This window comes from Gracilinanus agilis, chromosome 1 (genome assembly GCF_016433145.1).
Source record: "Gracilinanus agilis isolate LMUSP501 chromosome 1, AgileGrace, whole genome shotgun sequence".
Taxonomy (NCBI): Eukaryota; Metazoa; Chordata; class Mammalia; order Didelphimorphia; family Didelphidae; genus Gracilinanus; species Gracilinanus agilis.
This window is the reverse complement of record NC_058130.1, coordinates 600579375-600604719: the sequence shown is the minus strand read 5'-3', so window position 1 is coordinate 600604719 and position 25345 is coordinate 600579375. Positions and strand designations below refer to the sequence as shown.

Sequence of the window (25345 nt, the reverse complement as noted above, 5' to 3'; positions counted from 1 at the left end):
CCACCGCTGCCTAGGGGAACGCGCCGGAGCCTCTTGGCCGCGCGCCCCGCGTGCCGCGCGGTTCGCCTGCTGGCGTGAAGCGCGCCGAGGCGCCGCCGCCCCCTCCTTCTCCTGCCGCCTGGAGAGTGGGGGAGCATGGGCTGCGTGTCTGTGTCTGTCCGTGAACGCCGGGGGTATGAGCACCCAAGGTGGGGGGAGTGTCCCCCAAGAAGACAGCACACCTGCGGCAGGTGTCCGTTTGATAATTACCCCCACCTCTCTGCTGCAAGATCCAATCGCGGTTCAGTGGACCAGCCCGTTCGGGACCAGTTGTCCCATAGTCCCCTTGTTGTCCTTGAGATGCCAAGGAGGATCCTTTGTTGAACGTGTCCTGCTTTCCAAACATCTGCCATCGGTTTTAATGTTTTGCAGAATTGTCAGTGGTTTGAGTAACCTTCCGCCCCCACACAGCCCCACCATCTCCCAGCCCTGCCTGTGTTTTTGGCATCTCTGCCTTTGGAAGTTTTTAAAAGAAAAGGGGTTGGGGGTGGGGGTAAGAATGGGTTACAGTTTACCCTAGCCAGTAAGTTTGGCTCCTACGGAAGCTCACAAACTACATCCAGATTCCAAGACCTGAGAGGTCTGAGAAACCTTTTGGAGAGCTTTAGCTGACACTTGTGGAGTATTTGTTTCCCCGGCTTGGTTTGTTTTTTGTTTTTTGTTTTTAAGTGTCCACCATATGGCTAAAATCACTCAGATACTGAACTGAAAATTCCTCTGTACAGATTGTGCTGGTGCAGAGAGTCCCAGTGATTGGAGTCAAATGGAAAATAGCCAGTGGTTTGCTTCAGTGACTTTAAAGCTGCTTTTGAGGGTTATTGGCAAGCATGCTAAAGGTATTAGATCAAGCACAGTCAGTTCAAGTATCATACCTTGAACGTCGGGAGCCTTTGAGCTTTGTTTCCCGAGTTAGCACTCTCCCATGCTGCAACACATGCCTGGGTGGGTACAGATCCTGAATTTGTTTTTACATGTAATCTGTAAATTTAATGACAGGCTAGCATGACTACACGTCCTCCTCTTAAGTGATGTGCTCATCTTTTGTTTTAGGTTTGCAGAAGATTGGGAATTATAGAAGTTGATTATTTTGGACTGCAATTTACGGGTAGCAAAGGCGAGAGTTTATGGTTGAATTTGAGAAACCGAATCTCCCAGCAGATGGATGGGCTGGCCCCTTACAGACTTAAACTAAGAGTCAAGTTCTTCGTGGAGCCACATCTCATCTTACAGGAGCAGACTAGGTAAAATGAAGCCAAAATAAACTAATGTAAAATGTGACTGTGGTGCTATTGTTCTAAAACTCACATAGATAATATATTTACTATTTTATATATTTCCAGGTGGGATTTAGCAAGCAAATAAACTGAAGCTTTAAAATTTATTAGGAAAGTAAAATTGCTCCAACTTTTTGTTGAGGTTTCAAAGGGAGTGCTGTTGCATACTTTAATTGGTGCGTTTTAGAAATCTAAAAAGGGAGCTAGAGAGAGTTTCTAGTTCTTTGGAGACTTAATTGAAGAGGAGGAATGCTTTCATATGAAACGCTTGTGTGTAGTGCTATAAAGACTTATGGGTGGCTAGGAGCTCTTCCTCCTAAGTCTAAATGTCCGATAGTAACCTCTGGCTCAGCAGTGTTACTCTAGGTCATTGTAAGCAGTTCTAACTGAAAAGCCGGAAATAGTTCCTCTTAGGTTACTTAAACTTGGTCAACTAATTCAGCCTAGTCTCAAGTTACAACAGCCATGAGCTCTCGCTGAAAAAACAACTTCTAACAATTGTCTGAAGTTGTCTGGCAAGCCTCGTAGAATTTTGTGTTTTCCCTGATTTGAGACATCATTAGGCTTGGTTTTTACATTTGGAACTTAAAGAAAATTTATAATGTACTCAAAATATTTAATTGCCTAGATGCAGCAAAAAGTGTCATTCTGGTTTGGTTATTATGCTTTCCTACCGTGGCTCAAGGTTGGGGTGGGGGGAGTTGCTGTTTTTAAACATTTGTTGATTGAAATTCAAGAGACTTTTCTGCTCTGTGTAACTGCCCTGACAATTGGCTTAAAATTGGTATATTGAAAAATGTTTATTTTAAAACAGTAAATCTTGGATAAAAATTATTAATATCTTTCCATGGATTTTTTTTTCTGCCTTATATATGAAGGAGGGAAAATGGACTCATGCTAGTCTTTTGAGTATTGGGTAGTAAAATCCCATGCCCTCAGAGTTCATAATGACCATACTTTTCTTAGTTGATAACCCTGATATTCTCAGTTCACAGAAAATCATAACTATTATTCAATATTTAATTTTTTTTAACAAAATAAGATTTCATTGGGATATAGCGGAAAGAGCACTTGAACTTAGCAGGACCTGTTCTACTTATGCTTACTACCTGTGGCCTGGAGCGAGTCAATAAGCCTTTCTGAAATTAATTTTCTTATCTTCTTATATCCTTACTGGCTTTAAAGGCTACCAGCCTATGAACTCTCTCATTATTTAAAAATGATCCTTTAAAATGTCCGAATTAATACTGTCAGTCCTATTAATTTATGTAATGTTTACATGATTTGAACTTAGAAGCTGCTTTGTGAAAGCTTCTGCTTAGCACTTATGACTTGTAGGTCAGTAGAAAATCAACACTTTGGAATTTTGATTGCATGGTGATCTTTTAAAATATTCCTCCAGACCTTTCTGGAGTTTTGGATATAAAAATAAATTAATTCTGATAAAATCAAAAGTACTTTTGTTTTTGAATAAAAGTGGATGAGTACTTCATTTCAATAATGGTACAATAATATCTTTGTTTCCTCTCATTCACATCATTCTAGCTTAAATTATTTATTAGTTGGTCTTTACCATATTTCTGTAATAAGAGTTGAAATTTTAAAAATTAAATTCCATTTTACACACAAAAATGTGGAGACTTTTTGCCACATAATTCAACTTTAGAATTAGGACTGAATTAGGATCCTATGTATCTCTTTTATAATCTAAAGACAGTGTTGACACTCAGCATGACACTTTTTAGCGGATGACCCTGGACAAGTCACTTAACCTCATTTCCCTAGCCCTTGCCCTTCTCTCTTAGGAGTTTTAACTAGGACCAAAAGTAAGGATTTAAAAAAAAAAAAAAAAAAAAAAAGAATACTCAACTCAGAAGAGAGACAAAAGCATTGAGCAGCTTTTCCTAGTGCCTGTTTCAGCTTAAATTCCTGCCTTTTATAGGAAGGAGGAAAAATAGACCCATGTTAGGCCCTTTTGAAATGGTTAAATACCATTTAGTTACTGGAATTTATTTCAGTGACCCTTTATCAGTTCTTTGACCTCTCTTCAGCCTTTGACACTGTCAGTCACCCTCTTCTTGATACTCTCTTCTCTTCTGGTTTTCCTCCTACCTATTTGACCTCTTAACACTCCTCAGTCTCCTTTCCTGCATCTCCATCCAGGCTATCACTATCAGAAGTGGGTGTCCCACAGGGCTCTAATCTAGGCTCTCTTCTCCCTCTATACTATGTGACTGAAGATCTCATTAGCTCCCTTGGATTCAGTTATCATCCCTATGCAAATGATTCTCAAATCTACCTTATCTTGCCCTAACCTGTCTACTTTCCTTATTAGATATCTTGAACTGGATGTCCGGTAGACATCTTAAACTCAGCATGCCCACAGCCAAACTCATTGTATTTTTCCCCAAACCTTCTCCCCTTCCAAATGTCTTTGCTACTGTTGAGGGCACCACCATCTTCCCAGTTCTCAGCTTCTCCTTCTAGGTGTCATCCTCAGCTCCTTACCCTTTTCATGCTCCCATGTCCAGTCTGGCCAATGCCTATCAGTTTTACCTTGGTCACATCTCTCAAATATATCCCCCTTCTCCTCTGATTCTGTTTTTTCTTCACTTCCAGACTGTTGGAATCACCCTGTTGGTTGGTTGGCTACAGGTGTCTCCCCTCCAGTCCATCCTTCACTCAGCCACCAAAATTATTTTACTAAAGTGTAGGTCCAACCATGTACCCCTTCACTCAGTAAACTCCAGTGGCTCCCTGCACCCATAGGATCAAATATGAATTCTGTTTGTTCAAAACCCTTCCTACCTAGTTCTCCAGCCCCAGCTCTAAATTTCAGTCTTTTTGCACTGCACTCCCTTCTTCAGTCTGGTGATACTGGCCTTACTGCAATTCCTTGACTCCATCCAATTCTGTCTCTTGACTCTCAGCTCCAGGCATATTCTCTGACTGTCCCCCATGCCTAACTCTTTTCCTTCCTCATCTCTACCTAGTGGCTTAACTGGCTTCTTTTAAGTCCCAGATAAAATTGCTTTCTACAGGAAGCCTTTCCCTCAATTTCTCTTAATTCTAGGATCTTCTCTCTGTTGATTATTTCTTATTTATTCTTTATGTAGCTTGTTTATAAATAGTTGTTTGCAAGTTGTCTTTCCTCTTCCTTAGATTGTGAGAGGTGAGAAAAGTTGGACTGCCTTTGTATCTTTGTATTCCCAGAGCTTATTACAGTGACTAATACATAGTTGATGCTTAGTAAATGTTTATTGACTGACTTAATGATTTACTCCTATTTTCCTCCCTCATGCTCCTCCTCAAAACTTTTGGCCCCTAAAGATATTTCAGAAATCCATTCAGTGTACTTGGAAGCTTACTGATAAATCTATATTTGCATTTTTGGTTGCAGAGGAAATTTTGATCAAATACTTCTCTGTTTTTATTCCTTATCAGCACATTTTGATATAATCTTCTTGGCAAGTCTTGTGTCTTCTAATGGAAATGACACAAGAAAATGTCTAGGAAAACATAGTCTATTTTTTACAGTGGCTATTCCAAAGACAAACTGTTAATATATCTTAGAATTCTTCCTTCAGTGAGTTAATACATTTTAAGTTATTGATGTTATTTTGCATTCAGATGCATTTTAGAGAAGCAATGTGATATAATGTCAAAAGCACATTGTTTGAAAGGGAGCTATGCCACTTAGTATGATCTGGGGCAGGTCAAGTATCTGACCCTTTTTTCATCTGTAAAATGAAAATACTTGTACCACCACTCTTGGGAAAGTTGTTCTGAGAATCCAATAAGATATTTATGAAAGCATTCTTAAAGCATTTGTATCCATGTAAGTTATTTTTTTGGATCTTTGAAGCTTTATGCTCTAGTAGTTTTTATTGATGCTTTTTGCTTTTTATATCACGGTCATTCCTGAATATATTCCTTCTTGCACAACTCTCCCCCCTTAGATATCCAGCATATTTGCTCTACTGATTTGAAACTTGCCATTCTAGAGACTTTATAATAATTTTGTTAATGGCTTCACTTACAGCATAATTTTGATGCTGGAAACTGATCATATTATCTTATACTAAAACCTCATTTAAATCATATCCCTCTAATAGGAGATTCATAATCATTTGTACAGGGTTTTACCAAAGTTTACTTATAACTTGTTGGCATAGGGGCTGGGAAAAGAATGATTTGCCAAGCAAATGAATAGTGTGAATAAGGTGGAGAGGGGTCTGGTTTTGTGTACTTATGAAAATAACGTGTTTTTAAGGATTTGAAGTATCCATTTACACATAAGCATATAATTACAATATCAAAAGCCAGAACTGCCTTGTTTTATCAATTACAAGTTACAAATGATAATTACAAATTTATTTAGTCAGTAAACCAACACTATATTCTTGGAAATAAAACTGTTTTTCTCATTTAAAAAAAACAACACTATACTTTAGCCTTCACCAATTAATGTAGTCTTTTTCTATCCTTTTCTAAATCACCAGTCAGTATTATTGAAACTATGATATAAATGTATTCCTTTTGAAAAGGGTTTGGCTATAAGACTTCGCATTTTTATTGTAAGGTTTAGCAATATATTACTTCTGTGAGTAATAGTAGTTTAATTGTTTTGAGTTTTTTTTAATGTTTGATTTCTAGTCTTGTTGCTAATTCTAAGAAATAGACTAAATTAAAAAAAAAAACCCTTACCTTCTGACTTAGTGGCAAGGGCTAGGCAATCAAGTGACTTGCCTAGGGACACACAGCTAGGAAGTATCTGAGGCCAGATTTGAACCAGGGTCTTCCTCAGCCCAGACCTGGCCCTCTATCCACTGTATTATCTAGTTGTCCCTAGACAAAATGTTTTGACTGTTCAGGATGAAATCTGACATTTTATTATGCTGTAAAATAATCCTACAGAGTTTTATGTGTAAAATGCTGGACTATATACTATAGTAACAATCCTCATTTGTGAGAGGTCACCTTTGACTTACAATAAACACTTAGAAGTACTTATTTGCTCTTTTAGGGTAACAAAGAAGTATTAAGATTGTTTACTATAAAGTATTTTAAAACCGGAGAAGAACAACCTTAGATTTTCATGTCTAAGCGACTCATTTTACACATTAAATGTCTCTAGTTTTTCAATGACCTTTCCAAAGTTATATCAGAAATTTTCAAACTCAATTCCTCCAGCATTCTTTCTGATCACTATGATTGCATTCTAGGAATATGACTGATTTCCTCTGGACTGATATCTTAGTATATTTAAAATATGGCTATTCTAACAATAATAATGGGCAGATAGGTGGTACAGTAAATACAATGTGAGGCCCGGTGTCAGAAAGACTGGGTTCAAATTTGGCCCCAGACACTTCTAGCTGCGTTGCCCTGGACAAATCACTTAGCCACAGTGGCCTAGCCCTTACTACTCCTCTGCCTTAGAATCAATATTGATTCTAAGGCAAAAAGCAAGGGTTTGGGGAAAAAAAGAGAGGAGCAAAGGAAAGAAGAGAAAAGAAAGGAAAGGAAAAGAAAAATATATTATCTTAAATCTGAAGAGGCTTTAGTGGTGGCAGTTATCTGGTCCAACCTAAAATATAAATCTTCTTTTAACGTCCTTAACAAATAAATATTCTTTTACTTTCTGCTTTATGGAATTTCTCTTGACATATTGTGCTTTGGGGTAGATCTCTTAATATTTATTTTCTTATAACTTCTTGTTAGTCCTAATACTGTCCTTGGACAAAACAGAATAAGGCTTGTCCTTCCATTGAAGAACCTTACGTGTACTTCAAGACAGATTGTAATCATTAGTGCCTAGAGGCTCCAATGTCAGACAAAAAATTTTGATAGTTGGTGGGGAGCTATTAAAGGTCTTGGAGTGTCACAATCAGAGTTGTGCCATCAGAAAGATTGTTCTGATAAGTAGAACAAATGGAAATAATTGTAGCTTAGATTTATTTGGCACTTTATGCTAAGCCATTTACACTTAACAGCTTTGTGGAAAAGGTAATTGAAGTAGTATTGTCTCCATTTTATAGATAAAGAAACTGGCTGAAGAGGTGTGACTTGCTTCTGCCTCACTAGCTGTGTCAGAAATAGAACTTAAAACTTAAATTCTCTGAGTCTAATACCTCCAGAGTCAAATGCAAACTCCTCTGTCTAGTTACCTGGCTCTAGTCTTTTTGTCCATTACTTTCCTTCACACACTCCCTAGTCTAGCCAAATTAACCTTTTTGTTACACAGGTCTCATACATACCACTCCATCTCCAGTCTCTATGCCTTTGCGCAAGTTGACCTTCATTCTTGGAATGTACCTTTACTGTCACTTCTTCACTTGAAAAGTACCTTAAAATTATATTCAAACAGCTCATTATCTTCTTTGTGAAGCATTTTTAGATTCATCTTTGCTCCCATAAATTATATTTATTATGTATTTATTTAATACATGTATATATGTATATATTGTGTTCCCTTATAGTCTACAAAACCCTTTGAGGGCAAGAACCGTTTCCTTTTTTGATTTTGTACTGTGAATGCACAATCACCCACCCAACTCTTAATAAAGCAGATTGCCACTCATGTCATCTCACTTTTATAACTTTTATCTATATCTTCCAAAAATCTTCTGAAAGGGAGGGGTTCCATTAAACCTGCTTGGTTTCCTTTTAGTAGTTCCATTTAACATTACATTGGCCACCAGTGCACCTGGATCTTATTCCTACCCTATTCCATTATTGGCCTGCTTCCTTCTTATAAGGTTTAAACTTTAATGGTTTGGCTAAAATATATAAAGATTATAAATAATAGTGGTGGCTGCCGATTCAAAGTATTATTGCTCAAAGTTGAAATGACTTTAATAGCTTTTAGTTACAAAAAAGGTGGAAAGGGTGAAAGCAGAGAAATACAAAAGGGTAGAGAAGACATTAGCCTATCTAACTAAATATTGCTCTGGTGCTCAACTCAGCCAGGACTTGTTGACCTTCAACCAGAATTAAACTCTCTCCAGAAGACAGAAAGGGAAAGCCAGTTATCCACTTACCCAAGTTCCTTCCAAGAGACAGATCAAGACAATGACTTCAGCTGAAGGTGATTCTTGAAGTTGACCTTCTTGGAGTCGACTTCTTTCCCTAGCCCCAGAAATTCAGGTCCTTTTATCGTGGGTTCTTGTCTTTTCCCCTTTTCATGGGGGCCAATCACAGCTTCCAAACTTTGTCTAGCACTGCCCAGGGGGTAGTGTTTGTGGGAACCAGTTCTCACCTTCTGGAGGTGAGAATACTCATCACAGATTCTTGGCTGATTGAGTTTCTGAGGGTGTAAATTCTCTAAATGGTTTGTGAGCTCTCCACCTAGTTCAAGCTTTTGTTGATTCAATCAAAAGATAGACAAAGGAGAGTTAATCCTGTCTTCATAATCTAAAGATATATTAAGTAGGGGTACTTAAGTTATTGTTAACCAAAGTGTTAGCTCCAACTAAGCAAAGAGAATAATGGATTCCCTTTCACAAATATAAACTCCAAGAGAACAAAGAATTCCCTTTTACATTCTCTATACTTGTACTTCAGACATCTTAATCCTGGGCAACATGCTGCCATCAATTTGCTGTTTCTCTTCATTGTCCTTTGGGCAACTCACTTAGATTTTTTTTTTTTTTTTTTTGAGATTGCACTATTCCATTATTCACAGAAACATAGCACCACCAAAAGGATATTGGTTTGAAAAGATAAGTTTTTGTTTGGGGGAGAAGCTTGAGGTCCTTAAAAATACTGGGCAGTTTTCTGAATATATTTGTTTTTCCACACCCCTAATCTTCCTATAGAGCTGATGTCCATCTGCATAATCTATTCATGATCAGTGTAAAGGTACAAGATAGATTTGGAAATTACATATTTATAACCTTGTATATTGTGTATCTATATATAACCTTTTATATAATTGGGTAATATACATTCTTTATCCACTGGCATCATCACTACAAATCCTTAAATGGTTTTGGACCTCATATTTGATAGCATTCTACACTTTAATACAGGTATCCTGACATTGGAGCAATTGGAGGATCTCAGCTCTAAGGAACAGCTCCTCCCAATTTGGATCAGTCAGTATTCTATATAATATTAGCAAAAACTCTTTGAAGAATACACATCTTAATTTTTTCTTCCCTTGATTTAAATAATACTGAAGTGAAATTACTTGGGATCTGTCATGGTTACCTTGTATGATTTTTTTTTTTTTTTTTTTTTTTTTTTTTTTTTTAATTTTAAACCCTTAACTTCTGTGTATTGACTTATAGGTGGAAGATTGGTAAGGGTAGGCAATGGAGGTCAAGTGACTTGCCCAGGGTCACACAGCTGGGAAGTGTCTGAGGCCGGATTTGAACCTAGGACCTCCTGTCTCTAGGCCTGGCTCTCAATCCACTGAGCTACCCAGCTGCCCCACCTTGTATGATCTTAACAGTGATCTTTACACTACAGTATGGTATGCTGTAGAGTATATCTTTACAAAAGCCTACCAGTTCCCTTTCATCAAGAATGGCCTTAATGTGTGGAGATCATTCTGATAAAGATGAGAAATTAGACACATAGATTAGTACTAATTGATATTTTCTTTTTTCCATAGTATCCATGATAAATTATATTTGCTTGAGCTCTTCTCTTTTTGCATTTTTCATCAATCCCTCAAAAAACTTAAAATTGTATTATTGCTAACATAGAGGTCCTCCTTGTATACTTAGTCTGGTTTGCTATTCCCAATTTTCTTTTCTTTAGTGGCATTTCTGCTTCATAATGTTTATCTCAATGTGCCTTTGTGAAGAAAATAAATTTGGAAAAGCTATAACAGTATTCTGTGACATTATTTTTGATTATTCTGTCATATTCTCAATCTCATCTTAAATGTTTCTGAGATGATCTAGCATAACTGGGTCTCAAGTTAAGCCTTTTATAAGACTTGTTTTTTCCTCTTCTACCTCCTGCTGTATTGATTCAATATTGTTCATAATCTTCAGTATCATCCTCTACAAATTAGTTTATATTTAATTATGCAGCTAATTATTTTCTAATTAGGCAGTAGATAGAGCTTCAGACCTAGAATCATGACTTACTAGCTGTGTGAACCTGAGCAAGTCACTTAAATTCTGTTTGCCTCAGTTTCTTCACTTATAAATTAAGGGTAATAGTAACACCTGCCTCACTAGGTTATTGTGCAGACAAAATGAGATACTAATTGTGAAATGCCCCTAAAACATTATCTGACACATAAGACTTTTTAAATGCTTGTTTCCTTTTCTCTTCCCTAAACTAGTTTTGCCTTTGATGGCCTTATCTTTCCGTTTTTCAGAGATTGTTAGTTTTCTGTCCCTTGGTTTTAATGAGTTGATTAAATTTCCTTAGGACAACTTTTGGCAGTATCCATTTTCTCTTTTTGGTTTTGATGGTTCATTTGAGTATACACTAGGTTAGGGCTATTTTAATTTCATACCATAATTTCTTGTTTTGATTTTTCTAACTTAGTGTTTATTTTGGTGTGATGCTATTTGACTCTTGCTGTGCTCAGAATCTCCCAACTCTTCTGAAACCACATTCTTAATACATAAATATTATGAGTCAAAGATGATGGACTTTAACAGCAAACAAGGGAGAGAAAACCCTGAAAAAATTCTATAAAGAAGGTCTCCCTAAAAAAGTAGGAGCATTTGACCTTTTAGATCTTAGATCTCTTTGACCTTTTATTAACTGGGAGTGATAACTTCCACAAGAATCCACTCATCTTTGACAATTATCCAGTCATAAGGACCAGTCAGAAATTTACCTCCTGAATCTAGGCAAAATGTTAGTTACTGTGAGTTGAAGTTATCTTCATTATGGTCTTTTTGAAGCTTTTAAGAGCACAGCTTTGGATGGGAGGGGTGAACCAAGTACTCACTGAAATAAAGCCTTTTCTAGCAAGGTAGGTTCTAGAAAGGCTTACCCACTCTTACTTAACATTGCCTTAAAAGAGCTCTGGGTTGCATCCATGTTGTGTTTTAATGAAACATCAGAATAGGACTTTTGTGGATGTTAACATTATTAGCTATGATAGCTACAAAAGCTAAATATGATGTTTCTTATTTTTCTAGCTGATTGATATAGATTTTCTTTGCCTTTCATCATCTTCATAGATTTTTATTTTTATTTTTTCCCCAATTATTCATTTTTTTATTTTTTTAATTTTTTAATTTTTTTAACATTTATTAATATTCGTTTTTAACATGGTTACATGATTGATGCTCCTACTTTCCCCCTTCACACACCCCCCCCCACATCCCCCTATAGCCAACGCACATTTCCACTGGTTTTATCATGTAGATTTTGATTTTTAAAGAGAACTAAATAATTTATTAATCTCAATCTTTGTCATAGACAAGTCTTCTCAGAGTCATAGGAAAATTACACAGGCTTGGAATCATGACTAGATGTAAAGCACTTGCATCAACAATATTACAGTATTGAGGGTTTTTTAAAGTGTTATAAGATGTTGACATATTCTTCTTTATTTGATTATATAACTAGGGAGTAAATGGAATAGTAATATCTCTGTGCCCAAGCACAAAGCCAACACTAGAAAAGAATGTAAAAAGAATTACTAATTTAGATTTTTGTGGACTAGTAGATTTCAAGTCGTGTTGCAGATGATTTTTAAAATTTAATATTTAATGATAAGCTTATAATTTTGTCACTTGTTGTATCCCTATTGCTTAGTATAGTACCTGGCACAGAATAGGTATTTAGTAAATGTTTATTGACTCGCTGACTTATCTTGATTCATCAACAAATGCTGGCAGATTTATGTGCTGGTTGGCCTTTGTTTTCTTGGCATCCTGTTCCAGTGACCCACCTACAAGTGTATACGTTGTAGCACTAGGCTAAAAACTTTTAAAAGGCCTATAACAGGGAACACAAAGATATTAATTAATTAATTAATGGTTAATTGATTATTAATTGATGGTATGCATTAAAGAGATATTCAATAATGCAAAACAGCTTCAACTAAGCAAAACATAATTAGGAAAAAACCATTAGGACTAGATAGGCTTAATATAAATTGTTGAATGAGGAATAATTAATGAAAAAGTTATACTGTATTCCTTTATTCTCAGAAGACTATATTCTTTTTTGTTACTTAGTCATTTCAGTCATGTCCAATTCTTCATGACCCCCTTTAAGATTTTCTTGGTAAAGATACTAGAGGAGCTTTACCATTTCCTTCTTTAGCTCATTTTGCACATATAAAGATGTGCATATATATAGATACACAATGCAGTGACTTGGCCAAGGTCATACAACTAACTAATAAGTGGTTATGGCTGGATTTGAATTCAGGAAGATAAATCTTTCCCATGCTAGTTCCAACACTATCACTCCGCCACTTAGCTGGCTCCATTGCTAAGGAATACAAGGATGAAAATGCAAAATGACTCTGAACTCATTTCAATAGGAGGAAGAGAATTGGATTGCCTTTAGGAAATCACAGAGTTCTTTCAATAATCTGAACCATCTTTATGAAACAAAAGCCATGTGTGTGTGTGTGTGTGTGTGTGAGAGAGAGAGAGAGAGAGAGAGAGAGAGAGAGAGAGAGAGAGAGAGAGAGAGAGAGAGAGAGAGAGAGAGATACAGGTGAAGCAAGATCTGTATTGCAGAATGATGAAGCAAGTCATGGAATTCTATAACCTCTGAAAAGCTGAAGTTAACTAACCACTCCCAAGGACACAATAGAAAGTTCATTTAAGGCATGAAGGACAGCCAGTGCCCACCCTCATCCCCCAAGACAAAAGAGAAGACCAGTTTGGGTGAATCATAAAGTGAAGAGGAAGAGTTAATTTCTAATGATGCTGGAAAGATAAGTTGAGGCAAAGTTGTGGAGTGTTAAGCTAAAAAGGAATTTTTATATAATTCTAGAGACAATAAGAAGCAACTAGAAATAATTAGAGAGAAAAATGGTCTGATCTGTACGTACTTATAGATGGATTGAAGTAGAGAGGGGCTTGATTTCGCAATAGTTTGGTGATAAAGGCCTGAATTAAGGTGCTATGAAAGAGTTAGAAAAGGGAAAGATGGAAGTAAAAATGGCAAGATTTGGAAATCAATTTAATATGGACTGAGGAAGAGAAAAATTGAGGATAAATGCAAGGTTATGAATCTAGAAGACTCGAAGAATGATGATACCTTCAACAAAGGGAGAGAAGTTTTGTAAAAGAGTGATGGGTTTGGTAGGAAAGAGTTCAGATTGGGACATGCTGAGTTTGTGATGTCTCTAGGACATTCCCATTTCATATGCTTAAAGGTGGTAGGGCAGGGTCTCTGCAATTAATAATGTGGAGTGTCCTGCATAAAATAATTTAAATATGTGTGATTTCTTATCAAAGAATCAGTTTTGAGTACTTGTAGAGAACTGCACATTTAAGTTATCTAAACCTTGATCCTAGGGAATATTCGTTAGAGTATAAACCACAAAACTAAAAAAGTATTCCTATTGGTTCAACAGACTTATTTTGTATCTAATTGGAGACAGTCAAACCATGTCAATGAGGAATGTATTCAGTATGACGTACAGAGTGGATCAGATAATGTTAACCATGGTACCTTTGGTCTTGCCAACTACATAATATTGGGTCACAAAGAGACTGGAAGAGCAAAGTCTAGTACTGGTGGCTCTTGAGAAGCTAATTTTCCATCATGTAACCTACTTAAAGTTGTTTAGTAACTTCATACATACTTTTGTACTTAAAGGTTTCTTTATCCAGGGCTAAGTTCAGCTTAGACTTTAGAATAAAATAAAAAATTGTTTTCAGAGTTAGTCATTACAGAAAACAGTTGCAAGTTCAATTTGATTTTAAGTAAATCTTGGTGTGGCTGTGGATGATGTAAGATTCCATAGTAAGTGGAAAATGTAACTTAAGGTCAATGACTTCAAAGTAACCCTTTAGTAATAACAGCCAGGCATTTGGCAAATTAGCAAGTACTATCCTAGAAGATTTCCAGATATCAAAAGAAATCTACTAGTTGGTCTATAAATCTTGTCTCTAAGCAAAGGGGGGCATTATGGTTTGTGAAACAAGTTAACAAGTTAAGTTTTTTTGTTTTTGTTTTTTGTTTTTATCCTGGGACTCCATTCTAGGAGCATAGGGCCACAACCAGTAGGCAATGGGTCGCTCAGGGTCACCCAGCTGGGAAGTGTCTGAGTCCGGATTTGAACCAAGGACCTTTTGTCTCTAGGCCTGGCTCTCAATCTACTGAGCTAGCCCAGCTGCCCCTACTTTAGGTTGCAGTTTCTTTAGCAGATGTAGTTTTTACAGGGTGGGATTGCTAGCCCCATGCCCAACCCTCCTCCTTTTTCATCCGGGCTAGGGACCGTCCTTAGCCCAGGAGTGGTAAGGGTGGGTGATAGGGGTCAAGTGACTTGCCCAAGGTCACACAGCTGGAAGTGTCCGAGGCCGGACTTGAACCTAGGACCTCCAGTCTCTAGGCCTGGCTCTCAATCCACTGAGCCACCCAGCTGCCCTGTTTTAACTTTAGATAGTAGAATTTGTGCAAGTCTGTATGAAGGGGCATGATGGAAAACTAAGATGGAGGACTTCTCAGTGTATTACATTCTCAACTTTGTTCTTCACTAAAATATATGCTCCTTTTAAAATTAAGCTTTTTTAAATTAAAAAACTACATTTGGAATACCCTTTGAATTATTGACTGTTGAAAATTGATTGTTTTTTATTAATATAAGAAAACTTTCTTTCATACAGTCATGAATTAATTAATATCAAGAATGCCAGTCATTTAATGAATTGAAACTTAATACCTTTGGCCAGAAAATGTAGTTCTGAGTTTTCCAATAGCACTTTTGAGAAACATTTGCAAACTTAAAAGAATTCCATATTTCAGGGTTTAGTGAGCATGATATTTTAACCTTGATGGTCTTATTAGAGCAATGGAAGAATATGTTGGTGGTATTTTTTTCCTTTTAAATATTAAATATGCAATTTTGCGTTTAACATTGGAATTAGCATTGAAATTTTGCCAACTCTTCATTTTCCAAATTAAGTTTGGAAAATACTGGTTTAGGGAGTATAGTTTTTGAAGTTTCATCTGTAAATTATACCATAATCTTTCTGGGCATTCATTTAAGACTGAAGAACCAGCAAATGCTCTCCAGTTTTCACTTTATAATTGGTCCCAGGGTGTAGCTAGGACCAGATTAGCTATATTGTCTGCTTATCTTCTGTAAAAAGAAACACTCATTGCAGCCATGAAACAGTTGTTTGAATACAGCTGCTTGTTTTGATAGTGTTTGGTGAACAGCCTTGGGTAACCTTTCACCTGCTTTAATGGAGTGGGGTGAGGAGGACAGATAGAGGCCAGATGGTTAGTAGGAAACAGTCAAGGAAAATGCTATGTTCTAAACTTTCTCTGCTCCATTGAGTGATCACTGACTCACCTTATTGAAAAGCCGTATTTTTAGATTTTTTAAAATACATTTATTGATCCCACAGTCACATACTTCATTCTCTTTAATAAGAGAATCCCAAACCTAGAGAGCCAATGTTAGAATCACTACTAAGTCTTGTTACTAGAGTCACTTTATACTTGGTGATAGTTTTCCTCTTCTCTCTTCCCCCCCCCCCCAAGAACTCGAATCCTATAAGGATGATATTAGAAAATAAGTATTGCTTTATTAGTTTAAATATAAGAAGCAGAGAAGCTGGCTTGAGAAAGAATTGGAGTTTCAAATAGGGCTGAGAGAGAGAGTGTTAATTTCAGCTAGTTATTTCTATGACAGTTACACGCTCTGGGGGTGGCATTCCAGGAGGGGCTTCTGGCAGTCGACAGAGCCACACGCAGCTTCTTTCTCTCTCAGGGATGGAGAAGGTAGCATCTTTGCCTCTCTGTCTCTCTGTCTCTCTCTCTCTCTGTCTGAGGGAAAGACTTGAAGGAGCGGAGTATTTTCTTTTCCAACTTGGGAAACACTATTCATTTATCTGTTACTGTCTATAGATTGGTTAAACTGTGAAAAGACCAAACAAAACCTGGTCTTTAGTTTGGACTCTGAGTCTGTTAAGGCTCAGAGTCCTAACTTGATTCTTGTGGAGACTCAGCCAACTAGCCTTGGTTATCTTTATAACCTAAAGGCGAAGTTAAGAGTTACAGTGGTTAGGTTTATTTAGAATATATAAATTTAGTTAGTTAGATCAGGGAGAATTAATGTAGCCTGAGAACCACAGGAGAAGCGGTTCCTTGCAGGACCTGGGAGTTTAGTTGGGTGGAGTTAGAATCCCTTAGAATTAGAAATCCTTTTTCTCTTATATTTATTTAAATAAATAGTTTATTTTTCATAAACAAGAGTCTCTTTAGCGTTTCTTGGGCCTGGCCCTGAAGGGAAGTTCATCTTTGAGCTTCACTTCACTTACCACTGAAGATACTTTGATAACATTTATCAAAAGTATCTGGAAACAATTTTGAACCTTTATTTTCTAGTTCTTTATGCCTTATTTGGGTGCTCGCCTATTTTATTTTTACAATCCTTTCACCTAATAACCTGAATGATACTGTGATTTCGGCAAGATGATCTATTTTGTTTCTGAAAAGGAAGAAATTATTTACTTGGTGTGGAATACTTGGGAAAATGCACTCTGCCTTTTTGGAAAGTTTAAACACCAAGACTTTTTTTTCTTGTTTAGGGAAATAACCAAGAATTATTTCAGATCCAGACTAGAATGTGGAACATATAGGATGGTTAATCTACAGAATGGTTTTAGTTGACTTCCATGCACATTAGAGGTCAGAGTTACTGACTGTTGACCACCTGTTAGGCCTGACAGCTGCCTGTCTAGACATATGCATAGATTATCTGTGAGAATATTGTTGGAAGGCCCCTTGCTGCCTGGTGACCAGGACCTGATTACCAATTTAAACTTGAAAAATCAGTTCTGAAAGGTTTAGATTGAGTCAGTAAAACATGTAATCACTTTTGCCCTCCTAAGTTCTCTCCTTAAAAGAATTTTAGACTATTACTTTACCTAATGGTATTTTCTCTTTGAGGGTTGGGACCGAGAAGTAAACAAGCAGGGTGGAACTTCCCTAATCTTTGTCTAAGGCTGTGTCATAACATGGTTTTATGGAACTGTTGCCTAGAGCAGGACCCTATAGTCACTATTACAAAACTAATTTTTATGGATTCTTTTCCTCTTTTAATATTTAATATCATTCCCCAAATGCCCTAAAGACTAACAGATGTCTTGAGTTAATAGAAACCATATTTACTTTCTTTGAGTAATGTCCTTACATTTTTGCTGTGGCTTCTTTACAGGAGCTGTGAGTGAAGTAGGGACTTGGCCATTCTAACTTTGAGAGAGCTTTGTTTGGCAATGTTCGGTAACATTTTCTTATCATAGGGGTCACAAAACACTGGACTAAGTAGTGAGAGAATTGAATCTCAGTCAAGTGAACTTACTTGTTAGTAGAATTGGGATGCAAACGCAGGACTTCCGGACCCACAAATCCAATGTCTTTTCTACTCCAATCCATTGATTAGCCATTTAGCCAAAACACTCCTCAGTTGTTTTGAGTAAACATGACTTTATTGCATAATGCTTATCAAATGGCAATAAATCTTTTGTCCTAGCTGTTTGAGAAATAGCTCCCACGCATATTTTAAATATCAGTGCTTATATGAAGGTTGGTTACCTAGAGTAATGGATCTGAAATATCCCAAGGAATATTTAAATTGTATCAGAAAGAAACTTGTTCTTTTATTTTACTATGATTTAATCTAGTTTAAACTGGCTGTATCTCATCTTTGATATTAAGAGCTTTCAGTTATTTTAATTTCTCAAAATTTTGTTTATTTAAAGTTTATTTAAAGTTTGACTCTACAGTTTTCTTAGTCAGTACTTTTAAAAGTAAATTCATTCTTTTGTAGGCATATATTTTTCTTGCATATAAAGGAAGATCTGTTGGCTGGCAATCTTCAATGTTCCCCAGAGCATGCTGTTGAACTCAGTGCACTATTGGCGCAGACAAAATTCGGTGACTATAATCAAAATACAGCCAAGTATAACTATGAGGAACTGTGTGCAAAAGAGCTCACAGGTGCTGCCTTAAACAGGTAACTATGGGCTTCTGCTTACATAGACCATTGACTTAATCTACTGACATGTGGATATGAAGTATAGTAACACTGAGCTCTTGCCCTTTCTCACCTCCTTTTTAACAGCACTTTACTTGAATAGTCTTAAATGTGAAGAGAGTTGTGGCCGATAAGTTATATATAAACAAATCTTCTATCACTTAATACCTGGGTGTGGACTATCCCATTACAGCAATAAATACCAGTGAAATATCTTTTTCCCCTTCCTTCTTGTACTACCTTACCCTTCTTCTAATCTCCAATTTTAAAAACCTTAAATTCTTATGTTTGCTTTATACTTATTTGTTGACTTTCAGTCCCTGAATAACTCAAGTAGAGAGATTGCTAGTACTTCAATGGATCTTAATTTCGGTGATATTGAGTATTCTTTCCGCATTTGCTGGTCACAATCCCTCCACATCTCATCCTGTGCATGTCTCAATACTTGTCCATGACTTTCTGCAAATTCTTCACAGTATATCTACCTGATATACTATTTTGTGGGTGTCAGTACCTCACTAGGCAGGACACTCCACATGTAATCCATCACTCTTACTGTATAATTGTCCTACCCTCTATTCTAATCATGCATATTTGTTACATCTTTTCTTAAAACATTTGCATTTCTTATATTTATCATTGATAATATGCCATATAAGTCTTTTCTAGCTGCCTGCTATTTTCAATCTTTTGCAATATTGACCTGAGAGGTTTAATTATATAATTTTTTTTACTATGGGTTTTAGGTTTTTCTTTTTTTTACCTCTAGGTGTTAATTTTATTTCCCTCTAATGTTTCTTTTTAAAGTATTAGGAATTTATGCACTATAGAATTCTTATGAAATTCCAATACATTAATTTCCCTCCATATCTTTGCATTTTTTAGAGTTCTGCAGAATTTTAGAGGTCAAATTCTAGCCTATAAAGTTTCTTCTTTTTTTTAAGTTATTGGTTTGTCAAAAAGTATCTTGAGTATTTTGTTGTAGTTTTCAAAACAAGTGGAAAGTGAACTTTAAAGCAATAATGCATTTTAAGTTATGCCATATTCATCACTAATTTACATTAGTGATGAAATCAATATGGCTTATCAGTAATTCATTCATATAATATGCCCAGAATGAGATCTCTTCATCTTTAGATCTCTTTGCTGATAGAGCTTTTTTTTTTCTTTTATAGTATTACCATGAAACACAAGGAATTGGAAGGGATGAGTCAGGCTTCAGCTGAATACCAAGTTTTGCAAATTGTATCAGCAATGGAGAACTACGGTGTGGAATGGCATTCAGTGAGAGACAGCGAAGGACAGAAATTGCTCATTGGTGTAGGACCTGAAGGAATCTCAATTTGTAAAGATGATCTCAGCCCAATTAATAGGTAACCAAAATCATTAAAACTCTGAGGTGTATTTTTTCCTGTGGCCTTGATTATGAAAATAGAAAACAGTTGAAAGTTTGAAAAATTATCACACCTTAAATAAAATGCATTCTTTTGGATGCCCATTAATATTTTTCAGGCTTCTGTTAGTATTTAATAATCACTAACTTAGAAAATAGAAGCTTACTGGCATTAACAAATAAGGAGTTCACTGCCAAGTTACTATCCATAAAGAGAATTAGGCTATTTTTTGGACTGATTCTATTTTTGGTAAATACATGATTATTTATATACCTGTATCTGTATGTGTATAAACTTTTTTCTTATTTAACTTTACACATTAGTGGGTGAAAAGATTATTTGTCATTGACACATTAAGTAACTGTGCTTTATTCTTTTCTAAGTTATTTCTGCCAGAATTTAAGAAAATATTTATGGCTAAAAAAAAAACCACGAGTTGCAAACATTTTTCTTTGGCTCAACCAAAACTTTTTCCCCCATTTTTAGGATTGCATATCCTGTTGTTCAGATGGCAACTCAGTCTGGAAAGAATGTGTACCTAACAGTCACCAAGGAATCTGGTAATAGCATCGTTCTCCTGTTTAAAATGATCAGCACTAGAGCAGCAAGTGGACTTTACCGAGCAATTACTGAAACACATGCTTTTTACAGGTATTCATGGCTACTTAAATGAATTAACCCTTTGTAATTTGTCAGTGGGGCAGCTAGGTGGTACAGTGAATAGAGCAGAGCACCAAGCCAGGAGTTAAGACATAAGTTAAAATCTTATTGTAGACACCATTAGCTGTGTGACCCTGGGCAAGTCACTTAATTTTGTTGGCATCAGTTTCCTCATCCATAAAATGAGCTGGAGAAGGAAATGGCAAACCACTCCAGTGTCTTTGCCAAGAAAACTCCAAATGGGGTCACAAAGAGTCAGACATGACTAAAATGACTGAAAAATAAAAACAAACTTGTCAGTAGCAATAAACGTAAAAATTAAAATTCCACGGGATTCTAAGTTGGCCACGTTTTCATATAATGTTCTACCTGAGACTATCCTGCAAAATTTTAAAAAAGTTCACCCTATGGGAATGTTTTTACTTCCATGGCAGCAGAACTACATGAAGCCAACAGTCATCAGTTTGGTTCTGTTTAAATTATAGAGGCATTTTCCTTCCCTTTTTTATTTTACCTTATCTTCTTTCTTCTCTAGTGAACCTAGAATTGTGCTCATACAACTACTACCTTTGTAACTTTTAAAAATTTAATTAACTTTTCTTTAATTATAATGGTTCTTTTTAAAAAAAAAACAGAAAATTAAGATCTTTTGAGTTTTGTTGAACTACTGAAGACTCTTTTTATTTTAAAATCCTACTTAGAAATAGAACTATCAAAACCACTTTCAAACTTACATAAAATAGAAAGAACCCCTCATTAAAAATTTAAAAAGCCCAAACAAGTTTCTGGCTTATAGTATTTAGTTGTCCGAATTATAGAAATGCAAACATAGAGTCTTAAGTACCAAAGTAGTTTTTTGTTCAATCTTTTGTTGCAGGTGTGACACAGTTACCAGTGCTGTCATGATGCAATATAGTCGAGACTTAAAGGGTCACCTGGCATCTCTGTTTCTAAATGAAAACATTAACCTTGGCAAAAAGTATGTCTTTGACATTAAACGAACATCCAAGGAGGTGTATGATCATGCAAGGAGGGCTCTTTATAATGCCGGGGTTGTGGACCTTGTTTCAAGAAGTGACCAGAGCCCACCCAATTCTCCCCTGAAGTCTTCAGAGAGTAGCATGAACTGTGGGAGCTGTGAGGGACTCAACTGCCAGCAAACCAAAGCACTTCAAGAAAAGTTACGAAAGCTGAAGGAAGCCATGTTGTGTATGGTGTGCTGCGAAGAAGAAATAAATTCAACTTTCTGCCCTTGTGGTCATACTGTGTGCTGTGAAGGTTGCGCTGCACAATTACAGGTATGAGAAATGTCAAGTAGACTATTATGTTTATGATATTATTAGATGACGATTTATGTTTTTCACAAATTAAAAATGGCCATCTGCATTTGACGAGATGGATAGAGATAGATATCCAACATAGTTCATTTAGATTATTATTTAACGTTTCCTATATTGATAAAATACTGATTTTTTTTGGCAATTATATTATGAAAATAAAAGAAAATATCTTTATCCCTTAGTTATGAGATTTGAAATTAGGGATGATCCATTTTGCTAATATATATAACATTTTTTCATCCAATTAGACTCTTCCTACTATCCAGGATGTTTAGTTTACCTCTGTGTGCTTAGGGAATTGAGATTCTGATACCTAATCAAATATCTACCTTCAAAAATTCTCTGGAGTAATTTCTTCTGTGGCATTTTTAAGTTTTTTCCCCAGTTACTTTCTGACATTGAATACAACCTATTGCAAATTATACTCACTTTTCAGTGGTAGATCATCAATTGTATGTGAAACTAGCCTCAAAGAGCAAAACTTAATATTCTCTGGTAGGCAACTGACCAGTGGTAGGACCATTTTAGAGATTCACAGCTCTGTAATGGAAATATAATCTAGAGTTATCATCTGATATTGTGTAAGATACCACTGCCTTGTTTTGAGGGGACGTTCCTGATTCATTTTCTGATATTGGGTATGTTTGTGCTGATTCGTTCTACTTGTTTCTTCTTGTAACCAAAACTAGAGATTTGCAAAACTCTTGATTAGATGTAGAAGTGCATCCTGATCATAGATCAAACAAAACTGAGCCAGCTGATTCACATAGTCATCAAAATCTTAACTTTGGCTTGATTATCATTTTGTATTTACTTCCTGGATTACTTGCCTGAGCAAAGATTTGAGTGGGCCATATTTTCCCAAGAGTCTTTATCTCACGGGAAAAGAAAAAGTCTATGATAGTCATTCAGTGATTGCAACATAACTTATTGTTGTTAAAAGTTTGATAGAAATCTTAATTTATTTCTTTCAATTTATAAACATTTTGGGTTTCTATCCAGGCTCCAGGAGAGCATAGAACTCTTATTACAATTGAGTCACATATTTTTGGATTATTTCCTCGCCAACCAGTATGGATAATTGAATTAATTATACTTTTCAACTACCTGATAGTACACATGGCTACTCTAAAGAAAAAGCCATAACATAACATAAAGGTGTTCTAACAGATTTTGTCTTTGTGTTTTTCAGTCATGTCCAGTTTGCAGATCCCGAATAGAACATGTTCAGCATGTGTATCTTCCTACCCATACAAGTCTCCTTAATCTTACAGTCATATGATATATTGTACTGATTTATTTACAAGCCACATTTCTACAAACTGCACTATTATGGACTAGAAAAAAAATGATTGTGGGAAAAATGGTCACTCCAACACCTGTCTGCATTGAGGAATGTTTCCCCAAAAGAATTGTTTCTGGAAACACAACCACCATGGTTTAAACCATCTCCATTTGTGGTACCTGAGGAACAATAAAGTTATGAACATCTCATAGAACTTGACTATCATGAGCAAGCCCATAAGGAAACACCAGGTTTCTTCTTGAGTGACAGATAAAGTGACACCAATGCCAAAAATTGGGCATTTGTAGGGGATTATATTACAAGCGTGTTTAATGTATCTGAAGAAAATTTCCTACCCAGAGCAAATTTTTTAGGAATTGGTATCAAAGATTTCTTTTGTTTCCTTTTCTGTGGTCATTCCAAACATTTGTAATAGGAATTTTTTTAAGTATACATTGTTTTAATATCAGTTTTTGCTTTTATAGCTTGTTTAAATATAAGGATTGGAGGATTAATATATTCTAAAATCTATTTTGTGACTTTTAAAAAAGTAATTGCTGGTTAAGTGTCAGATTCTAATCTGCCTGTTAGATAACAGATAATTCAATGCAGTGTAAGGTAGTTGTTTCTTTCTCTAACAGTACTTCCCCACCCCCTTATATCCATATGTCAGAAAGGTAACCTCTGAAAAGTAAAATCCTGAGTTAAGTAATTTTCTGCTCATTGTTAACCACTCCTTTGGGGTCATTTGGTTTGGTGGAAAGTCATTTCTGCTTACTTAAAGGAAGATCGTTTTCCCTAGAAAGACTAAATTAGACAACCCTAGAGATGGTTAGTACAAACTATGGTAGTCATTATAGTTCTTTCTAACTGTTCACTCCAGCCTCACCAAAGTGGTGGTGATTTTTGCTTGAACTATCAAGCCTTACTTATAGTCTCATCCTAAGTTTCATAAGCATTGTATAAGCTTTTTTTTTTTTAAGTGCTTGGGTATTAACTTTTGGTTGTCCTCTTTTTATATTGGGGGGTGTTGGGGCTGTTTTTTTGTCATTGTTTTCTTAAACCTATCTTCCATACCCCGTTTGGGCATTTTGGACTCTGATCAACTAGTAGGTTTTTCTAGGACATAGGGAAACCTAGATTACCTTCTTGGGTGCAATACTAGCGAAGTTCAAGCTAGAAAACCACACTGTCACTTTACTGAGATTTTTCTGAGTATACTTTTCATATTGCCTTAATGTAGCAGTGATGTGTTTATGCATTTGTTTCTTTGCACAGACATTTTGTCAAAATATTAAAATTCTACTTTTTTATGGCACATTAGCATATAAACCTTTATTGCAAGAGGTATTTATTTTTTCACTTGTAAAAAAATTGTTTCCACATAAAGAACTCTGTTATATCTTAGATTACATTTCTGTCTTTTTATATTCAGGTTAATAAAGACTTTAAAGCAAACACTTGGTTTCTTTTCTATCTTTGTACTTTATGATAGGCTTTACTTCATAGAAAAGCTAATGAAAATGATGTCACAAGTAATGCAACATTATTTTGTCTTACGAGTTCTGGTAGGCAATATTCTAAAAGCATTTATCCAGTGATTGTACATTTGCTTTCCCAAATTGTCCAACTTCCCTGTCTGTGAAAATTAGAATGCAGAGTGAAAATAGAAAAGGTTTTATTTTCCCCAGTCACTCTTCATATTTTTAAAAAGTTTTATAGATGATGGAAAAGGGATAAAAGATTAAACAGATGAAGGAAGTCTCAGACAGAATAAGCAATTACCCTTTAAGTGGAATACTCAGCCCCAAGCAAAGTTTTAAAACTTGAAGGAACTTGTAGAGAACTTTCTGATCTCCTCATTATATTGATAAGAGATGAAAACAGAGATGCACAAAGGAAGAATATCTTGCTCAAGTTCACGTGGATAGTAAGTAGGAAAGCCAGGATTCCAACCCAGTCCTCTTACTCTGCATCTTTAAGTATTTTTTCCTCTTGTACCACACTAACTAAAAGTAGCTCACTGCACCAGGTTTACTCTTTTGATTCTGGAACTACTTTGTAGATCAGAGAAATATAAGCAACTCAACTATCCAATCAAGGGAAGCTGTCAGATTAAAAATATATATAGATTTGTCCAATTAGAATGCTTTATAAATTTTTGGAGCATTCTTTTTTATGTCATATTTTACTTT

The 25345-nt window shown here is 35.9% G+C and overlaps 1 protein-coding gene across 1 annotated transcript in view; it reads left to right on the top strand.

Annotated features, from left to right (window-relative positions):
• The window catches only part of LOC123240201 (myosin regulatory light chain interacting protein), a 29884-nt gene extending 5283 nt beyond the window's left edge, over positions 1-24601 (top strand). The window contains exons 2-7 of the mRNA XM_044667619.1: positions 1090-1280; positions 18265-18450; positions 19647-19844; positions 20352-20516; positions 21403-21823; positions 23058-24601. Of these exons, the coding sequence (XP_044523554.1) occupies positions 1090-1280; positions 18265-18450; positions 19647-19844; positions 20352-20516; positions 21403-21823; positions 23058-23147 (1251 nt within the window). The 3' untranslated portion in view covers positions 23148-24601. The remainder of the gene's footprint in view (positions 1-1089; positions 1281-18264; positions 18451-19646; positions 19845-20351; positions 20517-21402; positions 21824-23057) is intronic.
• The last annotated feature ends 744 nt before the right edge of the window (positions 24602-25345 follow it).